Below are 21,866 nucleotides of genomic sequence, written 5' to 3' on the forward strand. Positions count from 1 at the left end.
TTATTCATCACTGTTGCTTTAGCCTCTTCCATCCTGCTGCAGTTGAATGGTGTTTCATGTTTACCTGATAGTAGCTCCTTATTCAAGTTTTCCTTACATTATTATTTCTTTTTTTATATCAGCTCAGTGTAGGCCTTTTTCAGCCTTGAGCTCCCAGTCAGAATATTTTTGTCACAATTGAGTTTGATTTCAGTGCAGCTATTTTTCTAGTTGAAACGTCCTAAAAGAAAACCCTCAGTGGCTTCAAGAAGTGTTCCCATTGCAACCGGACTGTATCATAAGAATAACCATACTAGGTCAGACCAATGGTCCATCTAGCCCAGTATCCTGCTTCCAACAGTGGCCAATCCAGGTCACAAGTACCTGGCAGAATCCCAAATAGTAGCAAGACTCCATGTTACCAATCCCAGGGAAAACAGTGGCTTCCCCCATGTCTATCTCAATAACAGGTTATGGATTTTTCCTCTAGGAACCTGTCCAAACCTTTCTTGAACCCAGATATGCTAACCGCTGTACCACATTCTCTGGAAATGAGTTCCTGAGTTTAAATATTCGCCGAGTGAAAAAAAATATTTCCTCCTGTTTGTTTTAAAATATTTCCTCCTATTCATTTGAAAATGCTCCACTCGGGCATAGATCCAAGATGGCGTTTTAGGAAGGACGCATGAACAGCAGCTCCTGCTCCTCAACCCCGAAGTCGTGTGTGGGAATCTCCCCTAGTTATCTATGGGGAAGAGAAAGGGTAAACCCAGCTTACCTCGCTCCACGGGACGGGTGAACTCCCTTACCACCCGACAGACGACGTTAGAGGAAGCGGGAATGCTGTTACAGAGAACTCAAGCCAGTGCTTCGAGAGGTCCGAGGGATTCTTCGGTCCTCAGCGTAGAGGGAGTGACGTTGAGTCCCCCTCCGACGATAACGCCCCAGAGACCCGGAGGGGAGTTGTTGGCTATGGAGAGGCAACCGACGGGGGCTTCCGGAAGTGGAGTCCCTGCGGATAGCAGTGGAGACCCCATAGCGACCTCGTTTCCGTTGGAAACAACTCCGCAAGCGGGAGCGAAGCTGGCTTCTCTGCCCGAACGGCAACTGAGCGAGCCCTCCGATAGTCTCCGGGAACTTGTGAGACCACCCGTTATCTCAATGGATTCTATTTGGGAAGCGATCCAAGGATTAAACAGTACGCTACTCCAAGTGGCAGGAACTCTGCGAGGAGATGTGGGGAAGTTGTCTCAGGCTCATTTAGAGCTCTCGGGTAAGGTTACTGAACAGATGAAAAGGATGGATTCTTTTGAAACTGAGGTAAACTCCATTAAAAACTCTATTTCGGCAGTTATTAAGGATAATACTGTTCAAAGAAAGAAGATAGATTATATGGAGAATCAGTTAAGGAGGAATAATCTCAGGTTTCTGAACTTTCCTAAATCCCCTTTGATTCCAGCCAAAGAAATGTTGAAAAAATACTTTATTGAAATCCTGGGGCTCCCCCCGGAAGCTTTTCCTCCTTTAACTAAAGTGCTATACATCTCTGGGGCTGGAATTGGAAATTTACAACCTCCTCAATCCGATATCAACTTGACACAGTTTTTGGAAAGCTCTATGGAAGTTATTACGGAGAGGACAACACTGCTGGTGTCGTTTGCTTTAGAATTGGACCGTAATAACATATTTAGATTATTTTTTCGCCACATCTCCATACCTTTTCTTGGTTCAAAAATTCAAGTATTTCCTGATCTCTCTCGAGAGACGCAAAGAAGAAGAAAAGCTTTTTTATTATTGAAAGTAAGGGTCTTACAATTAGGTGGGACCTTTATACTTAAATTTCCTTGTAAATGCTATATTTCGTTGGAATCTACTAATTATATTTTCTTTGATCCAGATAAACTTCTAGAATTCATTGTCAGTAAAGAGTAATTTACTGTTTGCTTGGATTGTACGCTTTATCGGCTGCCCTGACTTGATTTCTTGCCCTTCCTGTTTGTAAAATGTTTTCTGTAGATTGAAACTATATTATTTTTGTTTAAGTTCCTAGTTCTTGGATCATTTAAATGTGGACAAACAAATTTATATATTTTGCCTGAATTGTTTAGTTCAAATTTTGTATATTTCTTTAATTCTATATTACGTTTGAGATATAAATGTAATGATAATTGAATAAATAAAATAATAATAAAAAAAAAATGCTCCACTTATGGTGCCTACAATGCCTGTGACCCAACCATGATTTCTCTCATTGTATTCTTTGTTTACAGATGTCAAAGAGAGGGATTTGTGGTATAAAAAGAAAAACTTTTCAGTAGCTTCTGTTTCCATGGTCCAGGAGCTGCATCGGATACTAATGCATCAAAATTAAGTGTCCTCATCAGTAGAGACCACTGGACATGGTCATGATCTGATTCCTGCCGAAAGAAAGGAAGGTGTGGGGCTGGATGGGATCCATCCCGGAATTCTGAGGGAGCTCAGAGAGATTCTGGCAGATCCTCTTAAACATTTATTTAATAAATCCTTGGGGATGGGGGAGGTTCTGCAAAATTGGAGAAGAGCAGATATGGTCCCACTTCACAAAAGTGGAGACAGAGAAGAAGCAGGAAACTATAGACTGGTAAACCTTACTTCAATGGAAAGGTATGGAGGTGCTGCTCAAGGAAAGGATAGTGAGTTTCCTGGAATCCAGTGGGTTACAAGATCTGAGGCAACATTGTTTCACTAAAGGAAAATCATACCAAATGAATCTGATTGATTTCTTTCATGGGGTGATCAGAGAATTGGATAGTGGACATGTGCTGAATGTCCCTCACAGGAGGTTCATAATAAACTCAGTGGGCTAAAGTTAGGACATAAAGTGGTGAACTGGATTGGGACTTGATTGACTGTCAGAGGGTGGTGGTAAATGCAGTCAACTCAGAGGATAGAAATGTAAGTAGTGTAGTGCCTCAGGGATCTGTACTGGGGTTGATTCTATTCAACATATTTGTGAGCAACATTGCTGAAGGATTAGAAGGAAAAGTTTGCCTTTTTGCACATGACACCAAGATTTGCAACACAGTGGACAATACGAGAAGAGATCTACAAAAATTATAATTGTTGAATGTTTGGCAGTTAAAATTTAATGTGAAGAAGTGCAACGTGATGCACTTGAATTGTAGAAATCCAGAAGAGCAGTATGTGCTAGGGGTGAGAGACTGACGAACACAGATCAGGAGAGAGACCGTGAGGTCATAGTGTCTGAGGATCTCAAGGTGGCAAAACATGTGACAAGGTGGTGGCTATTGCTTGAGGAATGCTAGGCTGCATAGAGAGAGATATAACCAGCAGAAGAAAGGAGGTGTTGATTTCCTTGTACAAGGGAAAGGGAAATGGGACTTGATATACCGCCTTTCTGAGGTTTTTGCAACTACATTCAAAGTGGTTTACATATATTCAGGTACAAGTTGTTGGTGAGGCCCCACATGGAGTATTGTGTCCAGTTACAGAGGCCGTATCTCTTCAAGGATTTAAAAAGACTTGAGGCGGTTCAGAGGAAGGCAACAAAAATTGACACAGGTTTGTGCCAAAAGACGTATGAGAAGAGACTGGAGAACTTGAATATGTATATGCTAGAGAAAAGGAGAGAGGTGATATGATATAGACATTTAAGAACATAAGAGTAGCCATACTGGGTCAGACCAATGGTCCATCTAGCCCAGTATTCTGTTTTCCAAACAATGGCCAAGCCAGGTCACAAGTATCTGGCAGAAACCCAATTAACAGCAACATTTCATGCTATCAATCCCGGGGCAAGCAGTTGCTTCCCCATGTCTGTCTCAATAGCAGACTATGGACTTTTCCTCCAGAAATTTGTCCAAACCTTTTTTTAAACCCAGATATGCCAACTGCTGTTACCACATCCTACGGCAAAGAGTTCCAGAGCTTAACTATTCGTTGAGTGAAAAAATATTTTCTTCTATTTGTTTTAAAAGTATTTCCATGTAACTTCCTCGAGTAACCCCTAATCTTTGTACTTTTAGAATAAGTACAAAATCAATTTACTTTTACTCGTTCTATACCACTATCTCCCCTCATCTGTCTCTTTTCCAAGCTGAAGAGCCCTAACCTCTTTAGCCTTTCCTCATATGAGAGGCGTTCCATCCCCTTTATCATTTTCTAATTCCGCTATATCTTTTTTGAGATACAGCGACCAGAACTGAACACAATACTCAAGTTGTGGTCGCACCATGGAGTGATACAAAGGCATTATGGTATTTTCAGTCTTATTCACCATCCCTTTCCTAATAATTCCTAGCATCCTGTTTGCTTTTTTGGCTGCCGCCACACACTGAGCAGAAGATTTCAGCGTATTATCTACAACAACACCTAGATCTTTTTCTTGAGTGCTGACCCCCCAAGGTGTGGACCCTAGCATCAGTAACTATGATTTGGATTATTCTTTCCAATGTGCATCAGCTTGCATTTGTCCACATTAAATTTCATCTGCCATTTAGATGCCCAGTCTTCCAATTTCCTAAGGTCTTCCTGCAATATTTCACAGTCCATTCATGTGTTAACAACTTTGAATAGTGTATGATCTCCAAATTTAATCATCTCACTTGTCATTACGATTTCCATATCACTTATAAATATGTTAAATAAGTACCGGTCCCAATAAAGATCCCTGCGACACTCCACTGTTCACCCTTTTCCATTTATAGAAATGACCATTTAACCCTACCTTCTGTTTTCTGTTCATTAACCAATTCCTAATCCACACCAGAAGCTTGCCTCCTATCCCATGACTCTTTTCGTTTCTTAGGAGTCTCTCATGAGGAACTTTTATCAAAAGCTTTCTCAAAATCTAGATACACTACATCTCTAGGAGGCCTGACTGTTATGTCAGTAGTGTGAGACAGAGATATTGGTGCCTGTTGGTTACAGCACATAAGAACATAAGCATTGCCATACTGGGACTGACCGAAGGTCCATCAAGCCCAGTTTCCAACAGTGGCCAATCCAGATCACAAGTACTTGGCAATATCCCAAAACAGTACAATACATTTTATGCTGCTTATCCTAGAAATAAGCAGTGGAGTTTCCATATCCAGCTTAATAATGGCTTATGTACTTTTCTTTTAGGAAGATATTCATACCTTTTTTAATCCCCGCTAAGCTAACTGCTTTTACCACATTTTCTGGCAATGAATTCCAGAGTTTAATTAAACAGTTTACTACTTTGTAGTTTCATTGCATGCCCCTAGTCCTAGTATTTTTGGAAAGAGTAAAAAAGCAATTAAAATGTGCCCATTCCACTCCACTCATTATTTTATATATCTCTATCATATCTCCCCTCAGCCATCTTTTTCAAGCTGACGAGCCCTAGACACTTCAGCCTTTCCTCATAGGGAAGTCGCCAAATCCCCTTTATCATTTTCATCGCCCTTCTTTGTACCTTTTCTAATTCTACTATATCTTTTTTGAGATGCGATGACAGGAATTGCACAAGTATTCAAGGTGCGGTCACACCATGTAGTGATACAAAGGCATTATAACATCCTCATTTTTGTCTTCTGTTCCTTTCCTAATAATACCTAACATTCTATTTGCTTTCTTCGTTGCTGCCGCACAATGAGCAGAGGGTTTCAACATGTCAACGATGAAACCTACATCCTTTTCCTGGGTGGTGACTCCTAATGTGGAACATTGCATCACGTAGCTATAGTTCAGGTTCCTCTTTCCCACATGCATGCTTTGCACTTGCTCACATTAAACATCATCTGCCATTTGGATGCTTAGTCTCCCAGTCTCGTAAGGTCCTCTTGCAATTTTTCACAATCCTCTTGCGATTTAACTTTGAATAACTTTGTGTCATCAGCCTCACTAGTGATTTCTGTATCTAGTTCATTTATAAATATGTTAAAAATCAGCAGTCCCAGCACAGCCCCCTGAGGAACCCCACCATCAACCATTGAGCATATTGACCATTTAACGCTACTTTCTGTTTTCTATCTTTTAACCACAATAAAACACTACATCCTACCCCATGACTTTTCAATTTCCTCTGGAGTCTTTGATGAGGTACTTTGTCAAATGCTTTTTGAAAATCCAGATACACAATATAGACTGGCTCACCTTTATCCGCATGTTTATTCACCCCTTCAAAGAAATGTAATAGATTGGTGAGGCAAGATTTCCCTTCACTAAATCCGTGTTGGCTTTATCTCATTAATCCATTCTTATGAATATGATCTGTATTGTTCTTTATAATAGTCTCTGCTATTTTGCCTGGCACTTACATCAGGCTCAGTGGTCTGTAATTTCCTGGATCACCTCTGGAACCCTTAAAAAAAATCGGCATTACATTGGCCATCCTCCTATCTTCCGGTTCTACTCTTGATTTTAAAGATAAATTACATATTACTAACAATAGTTCTGCAAGTTCATTTTTCAATTTTATCAATACTCTGGCATGTATACCATCCAGTCTAGGCAATTTGCTACTTTTCAATTTGTCAAATTGTGCCATTACATCTTCTAGGTTTACAGAGATTTGATTCAGTTTCTCTGACTTGTTTGCATTGAATACCATTTCTGGCACCCTTATCTCTGCCACATCTTCCTTGGTGAAGACCGAAATGAAGAATTCATTTATTTTATTTTTTATTTATTTTATTACATTTGTACCCCACGCTTTCCCACTGATAGCAGGCTCAATGCGGCTTACATATTATATACAGGTACTTATTTGTACCTGGGGTAATGGAGGGTTAAGTGACTTGCCCAGAGTCACAAGGAGCTGCCTGTGCCTGCAGTGGGAATTGAACCCAGTTTCCCAGGACCAAAGTCCACCACTCTAACCACTAGGCCACTCCTCCACTCCAAAAAAAAAAAAATCTATGGCTTTGTATTCTCTGAGTGTCCCCTTTACCCCCCCCCCCCCAGGTCATCCAGCGATCTAACTGATTCCCATGACAGCTTCTTGCTTTTAATATACCTAGAAAAGTTTTTATTAAGTGGTTTTGCCTCCAATGCAATCTTCCTTTCAAACTCTCTCTATGCCTTCCTTATCAGCACTTTGCATTTGACTTGCCATTCCTTATGCTGTTTCCTATTATTTTCAGTCGGATCCTACTTCCATATTCTGAAAGGTTTTCTTTTAGCTCTAATAGCTTCCTTCACTTCAGGTTTTAACCATGCCGGCTGTTGTGTGGTCTTCCTTCCTCCTGTAATACATGGAATATATTTGGCCTGGGTTTCCAGGATGGTATTGGAATAAAGCTAGCAAAAAGGCAGCTAAAGATCACTGAACTTTTAGGGCTCTGGGAACTAAGTATTTTCCTATAGACACAAAATGACAGGAAGCATCCAGTATATAGGATTATTTCAGTTAAACCTTCTTGTGAAATTATGGGGGATTTTGTGCATTAACCCTAGGGTTCTGATTGTATACAAGTCTTTGTTATTATAAAAATAACATATAGTTTGATGTGTTCATTTAAATATTTAACTTTTGTATTCATTCATTCATTCATTCATTCATAGATTATCAACACCACTTTCTCCAGATGGACCAAAAACTGATGGTGACAGGAATACTAATAATCAAATCTATTTAAAAAAAACAGAAATGCTTCCTATTGCTCAGTGCTTGGATCACTGTAGGGCAGGGCAGGTAATGTATTTACAATAAGATCACCTTTTTATGCTTATTTTAAAAACTTTAGGGCCTGTTTACTAAAGTATGATAAGCAGCTGGCATGCATATTAGCACACACTAAAAGCACATGAGCACGGAAACTGTTACCATGCAGGCTTCACAGCTCATGCTATTTGGGGCAGGAATGGGGTAGGTTATGTGTGGAAAATGGGCATGGACTGCAGATTGAATTAGCATATGGTTCTGTGGTGTGCACTGACTCTCTCATGACTGCTTAATCACACCTACACCACTGGAAGGCAGTTATTACAACCACTGCAAGGAAAAAGTACTCCAGTCCACCAATAAGGCTCCTCCCTTCCCCACCTCATCAAACAACATCTTGAGCTCCCCACCCCCAATTCTTCTGATGAGTCTGCATACCATTCCCCTGAGCACTTACCAGGTGTGTCCTTGGTGGATTAGTGAGATGGCAGGAATGAACTCTGGACTTCCTGTCCTGTTGCTGGCCCAGATGCAAAATAGAGTCTTTGATCCCTAATGGTAGTCTCACAATACTACCACTAGGGGTCAAATTGGCAAATTAGTGTTACGGTTGTGGCCGTGCCCTTATGTCCAGACCTACTGTTTCTCTCTATTTAGCTCTGTGACCTCTCCAGTCTGCCTTTTTTCTTGTTGTTGTTCTTCCTGTTAGCCAAGCCTCGCTTTGTTCTCCCTGCTTCTGCTTCATTTCCTACTTGTGACATCATCAGCTTACTCCTTTATAAGGACCCAGTGAGCTTTTCTGTGTTGCCTTTGCAACAGGTCTATTTTTCCCTTTTCTTGTTGTACTGTTGTTTGATTATGAGGGAACTGGTCTTCTTGTTTGCACAGCCTTGAGCCCTGTGTGAGTGGTTTTGGTTTGAATCTGTATGGATTACTTCCCTGTTAGATTTGCACTCAAGCAAAGCCCTGTTCTGTTTCTCTGTGTGTGTTGTTCTGGGTTGAATCTGAATAGATTCCTTCCTTGTTATCTAGGCTCTCCAGCACAAGCCTGTTCTATTTCCTTGTGTGGTTTCCCTTGTTACCTTTCACTGTTCAAAGAGCCGGTTGTTGCCAGCCCAGCTGCTTTCCTTGATTACCTTGCTTCTATGCAGCTGTGTGTGCTCTTTCTGCTGTGTCTCTGCCTGCCTTTCCTTTCCCTATCTGGCTGTGTTCTGGTAAGAACATTGTTTATTTTTCCCGTTGTTTGCTTAAAACCTTTGACTGCAGTGTAAGCCCTGCTTCTTTCTGATGTGTTTTAGAAGCAGCCCTTCCCTTTAGCCTGCTTTAACTTTTTGTCTGCTGTGTCTGTCTCCTGATTCTTGTGAGCATTGCTCCTTATCTGATTTGTGTATGTAAAGGCAGCTTGCTTTTCCCTTTGCCTCTAGCGTCTGTTATTTGACTCTGTGACACAGCCTTGTGTATTTTTATGAGTGGCTTTCCTTTACCTTTGAGTCCTGTATGGCCAGTCTTGTGTATTCTTTTGAGTGGATTCCCTTGACCCTTGAGTGCTGAGTGGCACAGCCTTATGTATTCCTATAGGTGGCTTCCCTTTACCCTTGAGTGCTGTATGGTACAGCCTAGAGTGTTCCTATGAGTGGCTTCCCTTTTTCCTTGAGTGCCTGATGTCACACCCTTGAGTATTCCTTGGAGTGGCTTCCCTCTTCCCCGAGTTCTGTATGGTACAGCTTAGAGTGAACCTTCATGAGTGGCTTCCCTTATACTTGAGTGTTGTGTTGCATAGCCATGAGTGTTTATTTGTGTGGCCTTGTCTTGAATTTTTCCTGTGTGCTTTCTGTTTGAGTTCTCTCTGTGAGGTTTCTGGTTGTGTTTGGTGGATTGTGTTTTTGTTTAGCTGTGACTACTAGCGCAGCTTTGAGCGGTCTCTCTGTGTGGTACGAGTGGGCCATTCTTCCATTTAGCTGTGTCTACTAGCACAGTCCTATCCATCCTCTCTGTTTGATTCTGTTTGAGTGGGTAGTTTTGTTTGCTGTGACTACTAGCTCAGCCTTGAGTTGCCTCTCTGTGTGGCACAAGTGGACAGCTCTTCTGTTTAGCTGGGACTACTAGCTCAGCCTTGAGCTACCTCTCTGTGTGATATCTGTTTGACTTGGTTAGAACTTTTCATTTATAGCTGTGGTTCTAAGCCCAGGCCTGTGCTGCCTTCCTGTGTGGTTTTCTTATATTTTACTTGTGGTTTCTACCATGTGAGTCTAAATGAGGTTGTCTTTTCCCCTTCAGTTTGTTTGTGCCTATGTGTAGGGTCTTTTGACCCCTTGTCTGTGGCTCTGTTTAGTGCAGTGTGTGTGCACTGCTTGAGTAGTACTTGCTCAAGAGATTCTGTTCTGTTTCTTTTCCCTTCCCTCTGGTATGATTCAGTTCCAGTTCGGCTGTGAGGCCCGTATATGAGTGGGTTACGGATCGGCCTTGTGGCCTGCCTGAGTGGTCTATCTCCCTTTTCTGGTGGTGCTTGTTGCTTATCTTGAGTGTGCTCTGTCTGTTTGCCATGTCTGGTATCTTGTTTGTATTCAGCGCCTGGTTCGCCTCTGCTCTGTGCCTCCCCAGAGGACTTGTCTGCTGCAGCCCAAGGGCTCACCATCCTGGGTTCCATGACAATAAGGAGCTTGTGGTTCAAGTCAACCTGTAGGGGTCAGAGCTGACATTTTGCACTATGGCCAGTGACAGGGCAAGAATGTACAAGGTTTTGATCCTGCCCAACCCCTCCTCCCCACACTAACTCACCAGGGGACACCTCTGGTGAGGTGGAATCATGGGATGGGAGATATAAAAACTCATTGAGGAGGTGGAGGATGGGATGATGCTTAGGGTTCGGGGAATTGGGGGTTGAAGATATTGGTAGGGGAGATTTTTTCTTTTTTTGTTTAATGCAGCGGGCTGCAGTAAATGCATCTCAGATACCTCAGATGCACTTATCGTGCTATCTGCTGATACATTTAGTGAGCAGTAAATTAATGCCTGTCCTGGGCAGTAATGACAGGACAGATGCTGGACACACCCCAACAGTTATTGCACAGACTTTGCATTTATGCCATATATATTGCAACTAAAGTCATGCACACAAATTTGGCAGTGTGTCCAAATTGTGCACCGACTTAATTAACAAGCCAGTTGGGCCAATAACAAGCAATTATCAGCACTATTTAGAATCTACATACGCAACTCTCTAAGTGTGTTCTGTAAAGTGGTGTGCGTAAATGGTAATGCTCGGATCTCAAAATGGTTCGTGGCTATGGAAGGGGGATGGGCAGGTTGTGGGAGTTCCTAAAAATTACAGGCACTGTTATAGAATATTCCTGATCTGTTCCTAAGTTAGTCATGGGCATTTACACCAGGTTTTAGTTGGTGTAAATGGTCACGCCTATATTTTAATCTTGGGGACCGGCGCAATGCATATTCTTTAAACCACGCCTAACTTTTGGTGAGGTTTATAGAATAGCACTGTGCATTTTTTTATATAGAATTTTATATAGAATCTGCCCCTTACTATGTATGCAGTAAGTGCAAACATTTAACTTCACTTTAGTAAAAGGTCACTTTATTTTATAAAATCTTATCACAATATAAGAAAAGTTAGACATTGCAAAACCAAACTGAAGATTAGCTTGACCCCTGTGAAAGATGACATACAAATCTGGGACGCGTTCCATATTTTTATGAGTGGGAGTTTTGGGTAGTTGGGTTTACCGCTTTTGGGTGGGTGGTAGTTTTTGTGTTAGTCTTGTGTTTTTCTTATGAATGTTTTATTTATGAGTCACCTTGATTAATGTTCTTCAAGGCAAGTTATGTATTTTGTAAATGAATGAACTAATCACACTAAAATTGGAGATTCCCTTACAACTGTCAGTGGACAGCCATTATACTGATTTTCAGACAGATTGGTGCAATGGTTTTGCCATTCCAACATCAAATGGACCAGATAGACAAGCAGGCAACTGGCCTGATCACTGACAGTAGGATCTTTGCATTGACAAACACATTTAGGGCTCCTTTTACTAAGTGGTGGTAAGCCCAATTCGAGCTTACCGCACGCTATAACAGAAGTACCACCAGGCTACCGCAGCAGCCCAGTGGTACTTCCCATCCCTACTGTTCTGTCATTTCTGGCGCTACAAAAATGTATTAATTTTTGTAGCACAGGACTGTACCCGGCGGTAATCAGGCAGTGCTGTGTGCTGCCCGGTTACCGCAGGTTAGCGCAGGGAGCCCTTACCTGCCACCTCAATGGGTGGCGGTAAAGGCTCCCCCCCCCCCCCCCGAAATGGTCATGCGGCAAGTGCTTTACTTGCCGCTCATCCATTTCCTTCAGGAAAGTGAGACCTTCCCCTTTACCAGCTGTGGTAAAAGGGGGGCCTCGGCACATGTGTAAAACACATGCCGACGCCAACGCTGGCCACCTTTTGCTGCAGCTTGGTAAAAGGGACCACCCTTAGTTAAATAAATTTTTATTGATGAGAAGAAATAAAGTATAAACCAGTCAAGAACAGGCATCAGATTTTCAAGATATATCCCAACCAACTCGAATTCCACCCCCCACAATATCAACAGTAAATATACTTTGGAGGGCTTGGGATCTTATGACCCTCTGACAAATGAGAAGTCAAAGAGCAGACTACAAAATCATCTACTATATATATATATTTTTTTTTTTGACAAACATTTAATAATACAATAGTTTCAAGTCCGACTATTGATACATATGAGGATGTTTTTATGGTATGAGAATGGTAAATGATTCTAACAAACTTCAAGCTTCATTTACTAATGTATACGACCACTTGAACTTCAGGAAATCACTAAAAACCAACCTCTTCAAAAAGGCCTACCCCTTCGACCCCACGTAACCCTCTTCACCTACCAACACAGCATGACTATGATCGAACAGGACATCACGCAATCTTCATCCATTCCGACCGCCCACTTATACCTCATACGATCACTATACAATTTTGCATAAGTTATCCACCTACTGGGCAAACGCCTTTGATGGTACTAAGTCACATTGAGCCTGCAGATAGGTGGGAAAATGTGGGGTACAAATGCAACAAATAAATAAATAAATACATTAACCAGTTAAGCACATAGATAGCAAATAAGCGCTATTTAGAATGGGGCTTGCATTTTTAAATGTGTGTTAAATTGCATTAATGTACATTAAGTGGTTGCACATTTTATTAAATGAGGCCATTCATTCATTTGCAAATTGACTGGTCTTTCAGGGGCCAGTTTTATATTTTTATTTTTGGCTTAGTGGGTTTTGGAAAACTTTAGTTTAAAAATGAGTACAAATGTAAATGTTCCTTGCATTTTCATATTGCAGGAGTTATGCTACCTGTGTATGCAGCGTGCCCGGAAGAACATTCCAGTGAGCTTTTGTGATGAAAGAAACGGAAGGAACAGGAGAAGAAAGACAATTACAGGAGTATCAGATGGTAAAACATCTTGAATCTGTACAGCAGATGAAGGTAAACATTGGGAAAGTGCTAATTTGTAGAAGTACCTTGTTTCACTGTAACTGGATAATATACCGCCTCTTCTTTACAGAAGATGCCTTTATGTGCATTAATTTTTGAATTGAACACATTGCTGAGTGAGGGTAAAAGAGCTCTATTATGCATTTTGGTTTGCTGAGTGCTTTTGATGTTGTCGACTATGATTTATGCAGAATGTCTTGAATGATATTGGAAATTATAGGAAATGTTTTACATTGGTGTCACGATTGTGTCCGTGACCCCTCTTTTGACTCACCTTATTCTGCTGGTCAGCTCATGAGGCTGACTCTATCTATATTATTGTGCTTGTCCTATGTGTCCCAAGCCTCACTTTGGTGTTCAGTGTGTGGGGCTTCTACTTCCTACGTGTTTCAAGCCTCACTTTGGGTGCTCAGAGTGTAGGGTTTCTACTTCCTGTGTGTTTCAAGCCTCACTTTGGGTTCAGTGTATTTCCTGTCTCTGTCCTGTTTATAAGGAAGTAGTTGACTTTCATTCAGGGCCTTTGCAATGCCAAAGGTCCCCAGGTTAGTCTGTGTGCTTGTGAGCACTTCTGCCTTGTTCTTAGTCTGTGTGCTCGTCGGCACTTCTGTCTTGTTTCTTGTTTAGGATGCCTGTGTGCACTTCTGCTTCTGTTCTTCTCTGTTTGTCTGTGTGGGTCTGTTTGTGTGCTAGGTTTAGCCTTCAGCCATAGTTCTGTTGTTTGTCTGTTTGTTTGCTTTGTGTCCTGCCTAGTCTGCCTTGCTTGTTCTAGTCCCCTCTACGTTAGCTTCTGCCTTAGTTCTGTTGTTTGTCTGTGTGGGTCTGTTTGTGTGCTAGGTTTAGCCTTCAGCCATTGTTCTGTTGTTTGTCTGTTTGTTAGCTTCGTGTCCTGCCTAGTCTGCCTTGCTTGTTCTAGTTCCCTCTGCCTTAGCTTCAGCCTTAGTCCTGTTGTTTGTCTGTGTGGGTCAGCTTTGTATCCTGCTTGTATCTGCCCTGTTTGTCTTCTGCCCCAGCCCCCTTCCTGCTTGTCTCCACTCTGTGTGCTCTTAGCTTCTGTTCCTGCCAAGCTTATTTGTAAATCCTGAATCCTGCCAAGCTTGTTCCAGCATCTGGTACCAGTCCAGCCAAGCCAACTCTGTTCCAACATTTGCTTCCAGTCCAGTCTGATGTGGTTTTCAGAGTTCCTCAGGATTCTCCACTTTCCTCTGTTCTGTTTAATGTACTTATGGCATCACTGAACTTTGACTTGGAAACAGCTGGTTTTAGAGTATTCATGTATGCTGACAATATCACAGTTCTTAACCTTGTAACAACAGATATTGGAAATTACCACAAATAGAGAAATGTTGTCAATGATCTATAAATGGATGGTTATTAACAGTTTAAATAGTGAGAAGACCAAGTTTATATTAGTTGGATGTAAGGAACCTTCATTAGAAATGTGCTTACTGGTATAAACAGTTTAATTTACAAACTGGAGTTGTCCTTCAAAATTTTAGGTGTTATTATATATCAAAACTTGACGTGGGAAACTCAGATTAATAGTCCTTGTAAAGAGATGTTCTGGTTTATGAACCATGTAAAAGCTTGTGCGGAAATATCTCACTCAAGAGAAATTTAGACTATTGATATAAGTTCTAATCGTGACAAAAATTCATTATTGTAATATTATTTATCTGGGATGTGCTAAACATTTATTCAGAAAGTTATGCACTACCCAGAATACGCCATTCGACTTATTAGTGACTTGGGAAAGTTTGACAGAGTATCCCCTTATTGTACTCATTTCATTGGTTACTGGTGGAGACCTGAATACTTTTTTAATTATGTTGTTTTATTTTAAAATCTTTCAAGGCTCTTGCGTTTGTAGTGCTTACATCTTTTTTCAATAAAGCTTTGAAAATAATATGATACTCAGAATTATTTATGATTATTATTTCCCTCATATAAAAGCTTGCATCCAAAAGAATTTTTTCTAGCTTATTCCTTATCATACTACTAAAATTGGAATTCTTTGCTAGCCATTGTGATTACTCTTTCTCATACATGGCTTTTTATAAAATGCTTAAGACTGTTTTATTTAGGAAGTATATGTATTCAGATTAAGTCTTGGTTAATTGTAGTTGATGTTAAGTTACTGTTGTAATCTTGACTCTCTGTGTTGTAAGCTCCCAGTTTTCTGAACTGGTTTCCATTTGATGTAATCTGCTCTGAACTAATTTTGGTGTGGGCATGATTCCCTTAACTATTTTCCTTTCAGCTCAAAGTGAAAGTTAACCAGACTAACCTTGACAATTCAAATGTTCTTGCACTGATTTCCTAAATGAGTGTCCCTGATTGTGTGTGATTGGCCATGACACAGTCCCAAATTCTTGCTTATTCTGGTATAGGTAGAGTGATCCCTTCCTCCCTGCTTGATGATGTAAATATAGCAATTTGGTTGATCCTGAAGAAGATGGAATGGACGTTCAAGAGATTGTGGTGCCATTTTTTTAGATGGCAACCAAATTCTCAGAGTAAGGTGGAAATCCATATGGATTCCCCACCTAGTGCGGAAGCATTTGTTATTAAGGTGAATGATATTCCAGTGACATGAACAAGACACCTTTTGGCCAGATTACATTGGACATCCACCACTGAAACATAGTTTCATAGTGAAACTGACAGATGAAGTGTAGGATAGTACTGCTGCCAGAATTCTACACACAACTTTGCAAATTCCTGTAAGTTTGTAATAATTTTACCAATATTATAGGCCCTCATACACAGGTACCATTGATATTTTTCCCAAGTCCCCCTCTCAAAACCCATAGCATCCATATTTTTTCCAGCCCTCCCTCCCCCATCAACACACACAGCATCCACCCTTTTTTTTTACAGCTCCCTCCCTCTACAGACACCCATGCACATGTTATAGCATCCACTTTTTATTACAGCCCCTCCCTTCACCCACAACGTTTCAAGATGCAAAATCAGTTAGAAGAGCGTTCCACAGTGTGGGGTCCCACCACGGTGAAGATACGGTGCAGACAAAAGTATGGTGGATAGCTCAAAGTGAAGGAATGACAAATTTGTAAACTTACTAGCTTTGGGAGGAAAGTAATATCTGAGGAGGGGAAAAAATGATTGAGCAGAGGTATAAGGGTGCATCCGAGTAATGAATCTTGTGAATCAGTGTAAGGAATTTGTAAGCGTCAAGAGGGATGTGATGTCAAAATTGGTTGAGCCTGTAATAAAACAAACAGCTGAATGTTGGACAATCTGCAAAATGGTGGATATCTTGAGCAAGGGTACCGTGAAGAAAGGGGGTTGCAGCAATCTAGCCAGGCCATCACTAAATAATGGACTAATATGTGGAAGGAGGACTTGTCAAAAAGGTGCCTCATGGAGTAGATTTGTCTGAGTTTAAAGAGAGAAGTTTGATGATGTTGGCGAATTGTAGATTGAAGTTCATTGTGTTATCAAAGATGGGAGTCCCTGCCATAAGATGGGGGGCAACCAGGGTAGGGCTATCCCGGCAGCCAAAAATCATACACTGCGATTGGGCCATATTCAGCTGGAGCCTGTGGGTTTGAAGTCAGTCAGTGATTTTGGATATATTTTGGTCAAGAGACATAATTTCTGATGGATCAGTGTTAGTGATGCTAGTTGGATATCAACCGCATAAACAAAAGAGTGGCCTAGGGACTGGATGAACACAAGAAGAAGGGGGGACAGAAAGATATTAAAGAGGGTAGGGGCCTGGAATCATGTTACACAGGCAACCATTGTGAACTGCTACAAGTGGGCAAACTTTGTTTAAAAGGATGTGGAGAGGGACGAAACAGATGCTGCTGTCGCAAACGCGTCAGATGAACAGGTTATTGACATCCCAGCCGGTGTTACTGAAGAGGAGTTTCATCGCTACATAGCTGTTGATTACGATCTACAAACAGCTGACGACAGCACTGATGTCGAGATATGCGCCTACACGCAGACAACTGATGATGAAACAGATAATGAAATGAGCAGCGAGGCACATGCTGACGAAATTCAACAACCTCCTCCTGTCACTTTTGCAAGAGCGCTGGAGAGTCTCAACACCGTGCGGGCCTATCTGGAGGCCACTGGATGTCAGTGCTATGACAGTTTTTACTGTCTGGCAGACGTAGTCTATGGAACTCACAGACCCAATAGTGTAAAGAGGACTATAACTGATTACTTCAAGTAACCTAACATCAGTTAACGGAGACTGTATACTGTATGTAAATAATAAACAGTACTGTACGTATGTTTATCAGATGTCAAGCTTCTTTGGGTCACAACGGTTAAGTGCATGCTCCGGTTAACTGCATGCATTTCTTTGGTCCCAGACCCTTGCACTTAAGCAGATTGCACTGTGTATATATAATGAATGTATAGCAATCAGCTCTCCATTCAAGTTATGCACACTACTACTATAGAGGATACCACACCTGTCAGGAGAAAACGGACAATCGTTCTTTTAAAACACTAGGGATGAGCATTTAACTACAATACATTTTTAAATCGTGATCAAAATTTTTTAACTCCTGTCCTATTGTCCAGCATTGCTTTCTCTCCCCTGCCTATTCTGTTTCACTTTGACATAGCGTAGTAGAGGGAAGACATCTGTGTCAGTTGCAAGTAGCATGTGGGAACTGCTGCCGGAGAACCCTATAAAGAGCCAGATGAAAAGATAAATGGGGGGGGGGGGGGGGGGGGGATACTGGACAAACATGTGGATAAAGGTGTATCTGGAATTTCAAAAAGCACCTCATGAAAGTCTCAAAAGAACCTGGAAAGTCATGAGATAGGAGGTAGTGTTTTATTGTGGATTAAAAACTGTTTAAAAGTTAGAAAACAGACAGTAGGGCTAAATGGTCAGTATTTTCAATGGAGAAGGGTAGATAGTGGGGTTTTGCAGGGATCTGTGCTGGGACCGCTGCTTTTTAAACTGTTTATAATGATCCAGAAAATAGGAGTAACTAGTGAGGTAATTAAATTTGCTGACAACACAAAGTTATTCATAGTTGTTAAATCGCAAGAGGATTGTAAAAAATTGCAAGAGGACCTTACAAGACTGGGAGACTGGACAGCCAAATGGCAGATGATGTTTAATGTGAGCAAGTGCAAAGTGATGCATGTGGGAAAGAGGAACCTGAAATGTAGTTATCCTGCTATTTTTCGAAGGAGATGGGCGCCCATCTTCCGACACAAATCGGGAGATGGGCGTCCTTCTCCTAAGGTCCCTCAAACCGGCATAATCGAAGCCGATTTTGGGCGTCCTCAACTGCTTTCCGTCGCAGGGACGACCAAAGTCAAGGGGGCGTGTTGGCAGTGTACCGAAGGTGGGACGGGGGGTGTGCTTAAGAGATGGGCGTCCTCGGATGATAATGGAAAAAAGAAGGGCGTCCCTGATGAGCATTTGGCCGACTTTACTTGGTCCCTTTTTTTTTCAAGACCAAGCCTTGAAAAGGTGCCCAAACTGACCAAATGACCACCGGACCGAATCGGGGATGACCTCCCCTTACTCCCCCAGTGGTCATCAACCCCCTCCCACCCAAAAAATAAAATAAAACACATTTTTTTCCAGTCTGTATGCCAGCCTCAAATGTCATACCGAGCTCCATCACAGCAGTATGGAGGTCCCTGGAGCAGTTTTTAGTGGGTGCAGTGCACTTCAGACAGGCAGACTCAGGCCCATCCCCCCTACCTGTTACACTTGTGGTGGTAAATGGGAGCCCTTCAAAACCCACCACAAACCACTGTACCCACATCTAGATGCCCCCCTTCATCCCTAAGGGCTATGGTAGTGGTGTACAGTTGTGGGGAGGGGGTTTTGGGGGGCTCAGCACACAAGGTAAGGGAGCTATGCACCTGGGAGCAATTTTTGAAGTCCACTGCAGTGCCCCCTAGGGTGCCCGGTTGGTGTCCTGGCATGTGAGGGGGACCAGTGCACTAGGAATGCGGCTCCTCCCACGACCAAATGGCTTGGATTTGGTCGTTTTGAGATGGGCGTCCTCGGTTTCCATTATCGGCGAAAACCGAGGTTGCCCATCTCTAAGGTCGGCGATTTCAACATTTAGGTCAACCTAAATGTTGAGATTTGGGCGTCCCCGACCTTATTATCGAAACGAAATTTGGACGCCCATCTTGTTTCGATAATACGGGATGCCCCGCCCTTTTGCCAGGACGTCCTTAGAGATGGGTGCCCTTAAAGATGGGCGCCCAGTTCGATTGTGACCCTCCACGTGATGCAAGGTTCCACATTAGGAGTCACCGACCAGGAAAGGGATCTAGGTGTTATCGTTGATGATACGTTGGAATCCTCTGCTCAGTGTGCAGTGGCAGTGAAGAAACAAATAGAATGTTAGGTATTATTAGGAAAGGAATTGAAAATAAAATGTGGTTGTATAATACCTTTTGTATCGCTCCATGGTGTGACCACACCTTGAATACTGTGTGCAATTCTGGTCACCGCATCTCAAAAAAGATATAGTGGAATTAGAAAAGGTACAGAGAAGGGTGATGAAAATGATAAAGGGAATAGGACGACTTTCCTATGAGGAAAGGCTGAATTGGCTAGGGCTCTTCAGCTTGAAAAGATGCCTGAAGGGACATCTGAGAGAGATATATAAACTAATGATTGGAGTGGAATGAGTAGACGTGAATTGCTTGTATACTCTTTCCAAAAATACTAGGACTAGGGGTCATGCAATGAAGCTACAAAGTAGTAAATTTAAACAAATCGGAGAAATATTTTATTCATTCAACGTGTAATTCAACTCTGGAATTTGTTGCCAGAAAATGTGGTAAACGCAGTTAGCAGGGTTTAAAAAGGTTTGTATATCTTCCTGAAAGAAAAGTCTATAAGCAGTTATTGAGATGGACTTAGGAAAATCCACTGCTTATTTCTAGGATAAACAGCATAAAATGTATTGAACTATTCTGAGATCTTGCCAGGTATTTGTGACCTTGATTGGCCATGGTTGGAAACAGGGTACTAGGCTTGATAGACCTTCAGTCTGTTCCAGTATGGCAATGCTTATGTTCTCATGACCTGTATGCTGGGGGGTCAACAGCAGCAGCAGAGGAGAGCAATGGGTGAGTTTGGGGCCCTTTTACTAAGCCGCGTAAGCGCCTACGCACGCCCAACATGTGGCAATTCTGAGTTACCGCCTGGCTACCGCATGGCCCGTGCGGTAATTTCATTTTTTACGCTTACCCACTATGCGCATATAATGCCGATTACCACCAGGTTAGTGCTGCGCGCTGGAAAATTTCCGGCGCACTTAGTGGACATGTGTAGCCAGGCAGTAGTTCAAACTTGACGTGCGTAGGATGCGTTTAGGTGCCTACTCAGCTTAGTAAAAGGACCGCTTAGATATACCATTATTCTAATATCAGTGAAGCTAGGTAAGTGGCCTTCTTTAACCATTCAAATCAAATAATGTACATATTTGTGGACCACTCGCTGTTCTAGCACAGTGATATAACAGAAAGTTAAACCAATTGTCATGATTCACCAGAAAGAGACTTTGAACCTTGTTATCAACTATTCTTTAATACAAATAAATAGTCACTTACAGAACTGAATGTAACCCAGGTCTCTCCCCTTACTAGCTCAGGCCTGCAACTACCCAGACCCGGATCACAGGAATAATTTTCTCTCTCTCTTCACAGGGGATCACACACTGCACTCAAGTCCCAATTCGCCTGCAGTTGAACTTGGGAGTGGGTCAGTGGTCTGGAATAGAGATTCGGGGTGTTAGGAGTCTAGGAGATTTTTTTTTAATCAGTACCTCTTTCTTAGATAAGGAACACACGTTTCCACTCTTGGTCAAAAACCACTCTACACTCCTGGTGTTTTGTAGAATGCAAACTGAACTTTACTGGAACTTTTCAACAGGTAGTCAGACTCTTCAATACTTTTATATATACTGACCATTCAGGATGATCTTAAGCACTCTTCTCCATTCTTTAGGATTTGTCAATACTGTACATGGTTACATAGGATCCTGTTCTTTTACCCATCCCTTTGTGGTAAGAGTAAATTCAAGGCTGTGTGTAATACTCCTAATCTCTACTCCAATTCTTTGCAGGCACAGTCCATTTAGGCTGTTCTCCTTCCAGCAGTGCACTTCTCAGGGCTACATTCTGGTCTTGGGCAGGCTCATCCTGTCCCAGTCCCGCTTCCAGTCTGGATTCTCCTTTGTCCACCTGAAGCCCAACTCCTTCTCCAGTTGTCACTTATAGGGGCAGCAATTACTCCTGTAGCCAGCCTGTATTTTCTCCCTTCACTCCAGGGCCCTCCAATACTCCAAAGGACCCCAGAAGGGGTACAGGCAACCAAAGACCTCTTGTACCTCCTTGTAACTTCTTTTATCAAACCAATTTATTTCAACACCACTCCCCCCTGGATTGGGCTTCCTCCCACCCCAGGGCCTCTGGAAAGGTCTATCACCATAAACTTAGTAATATCCATTCCATGGGGTATTACATGAAGATGTAGTTGCACCAAGGATCCAGACAGGGGCAAGGGAAAAAAGGGGACAGGACAGGGAGTAAAAACAAGCAAAATAGGAGGGGGAGGAATGGGAAAGTTCAGAGACAAGAGTGGTCAACCTCAGGATCATATTTTGGGGCAGGGCAAAAGTCTGAGCAAAAAGCCAGGTCTTTAATCCAGATTTAAAATTTTTGAATGAAAGTTCTGCACAAATGTGTAGGGGAAG

At 42.0% G+C, this 21,866-nt stretch overlaps 1 protein-coding gene and 1 non-coding gene across 2 annotated transcripts in view; both read left to right on the top strand.

The window, feature by feature from the left end:
- CCDC81 (coiled-coil domain containing 81) overlaps positions 1-21,866 on the top strand; it is a 251,340-nt gene that overhangs the window by 135,714 nt on the left and 93,760 nt on the right. The window contains 3 exon segments of the mRNA XM_030200151.1: positions 7,510-7,639; positions 12,984-13,063; positions 13,065-13,128. Coding sequence (XP_030056011.1) covers positions 7,510-7,639; positions 12,984-13,063; positions 13,065-13,128 — 274 coding nt within the window.
- LOC115469802 lies at positions 11,216-11,319 on the top strand. Its single transcript, XR_003942068.1, has one exon. It is a non-coding gene; the product is annotated as a U6 spliceosomal RNA (small nuclear RNA).

The sequence above is a fragment of the Microcaecilia unicolor genome, chromosome 4 (genome assembly GCF_901765095.1).
Source record: "Microcaecilia unicolor chromosome 4, aMicUni1.1, whole genome shotgun sequence".
Classification (NCBI taxonomy): Eukaryota; Metazoa; Chordata; class Amphibia; order Gymnophiona; family Siphonopidae; genus Microcaecilia; species Microcaecilia unicolor.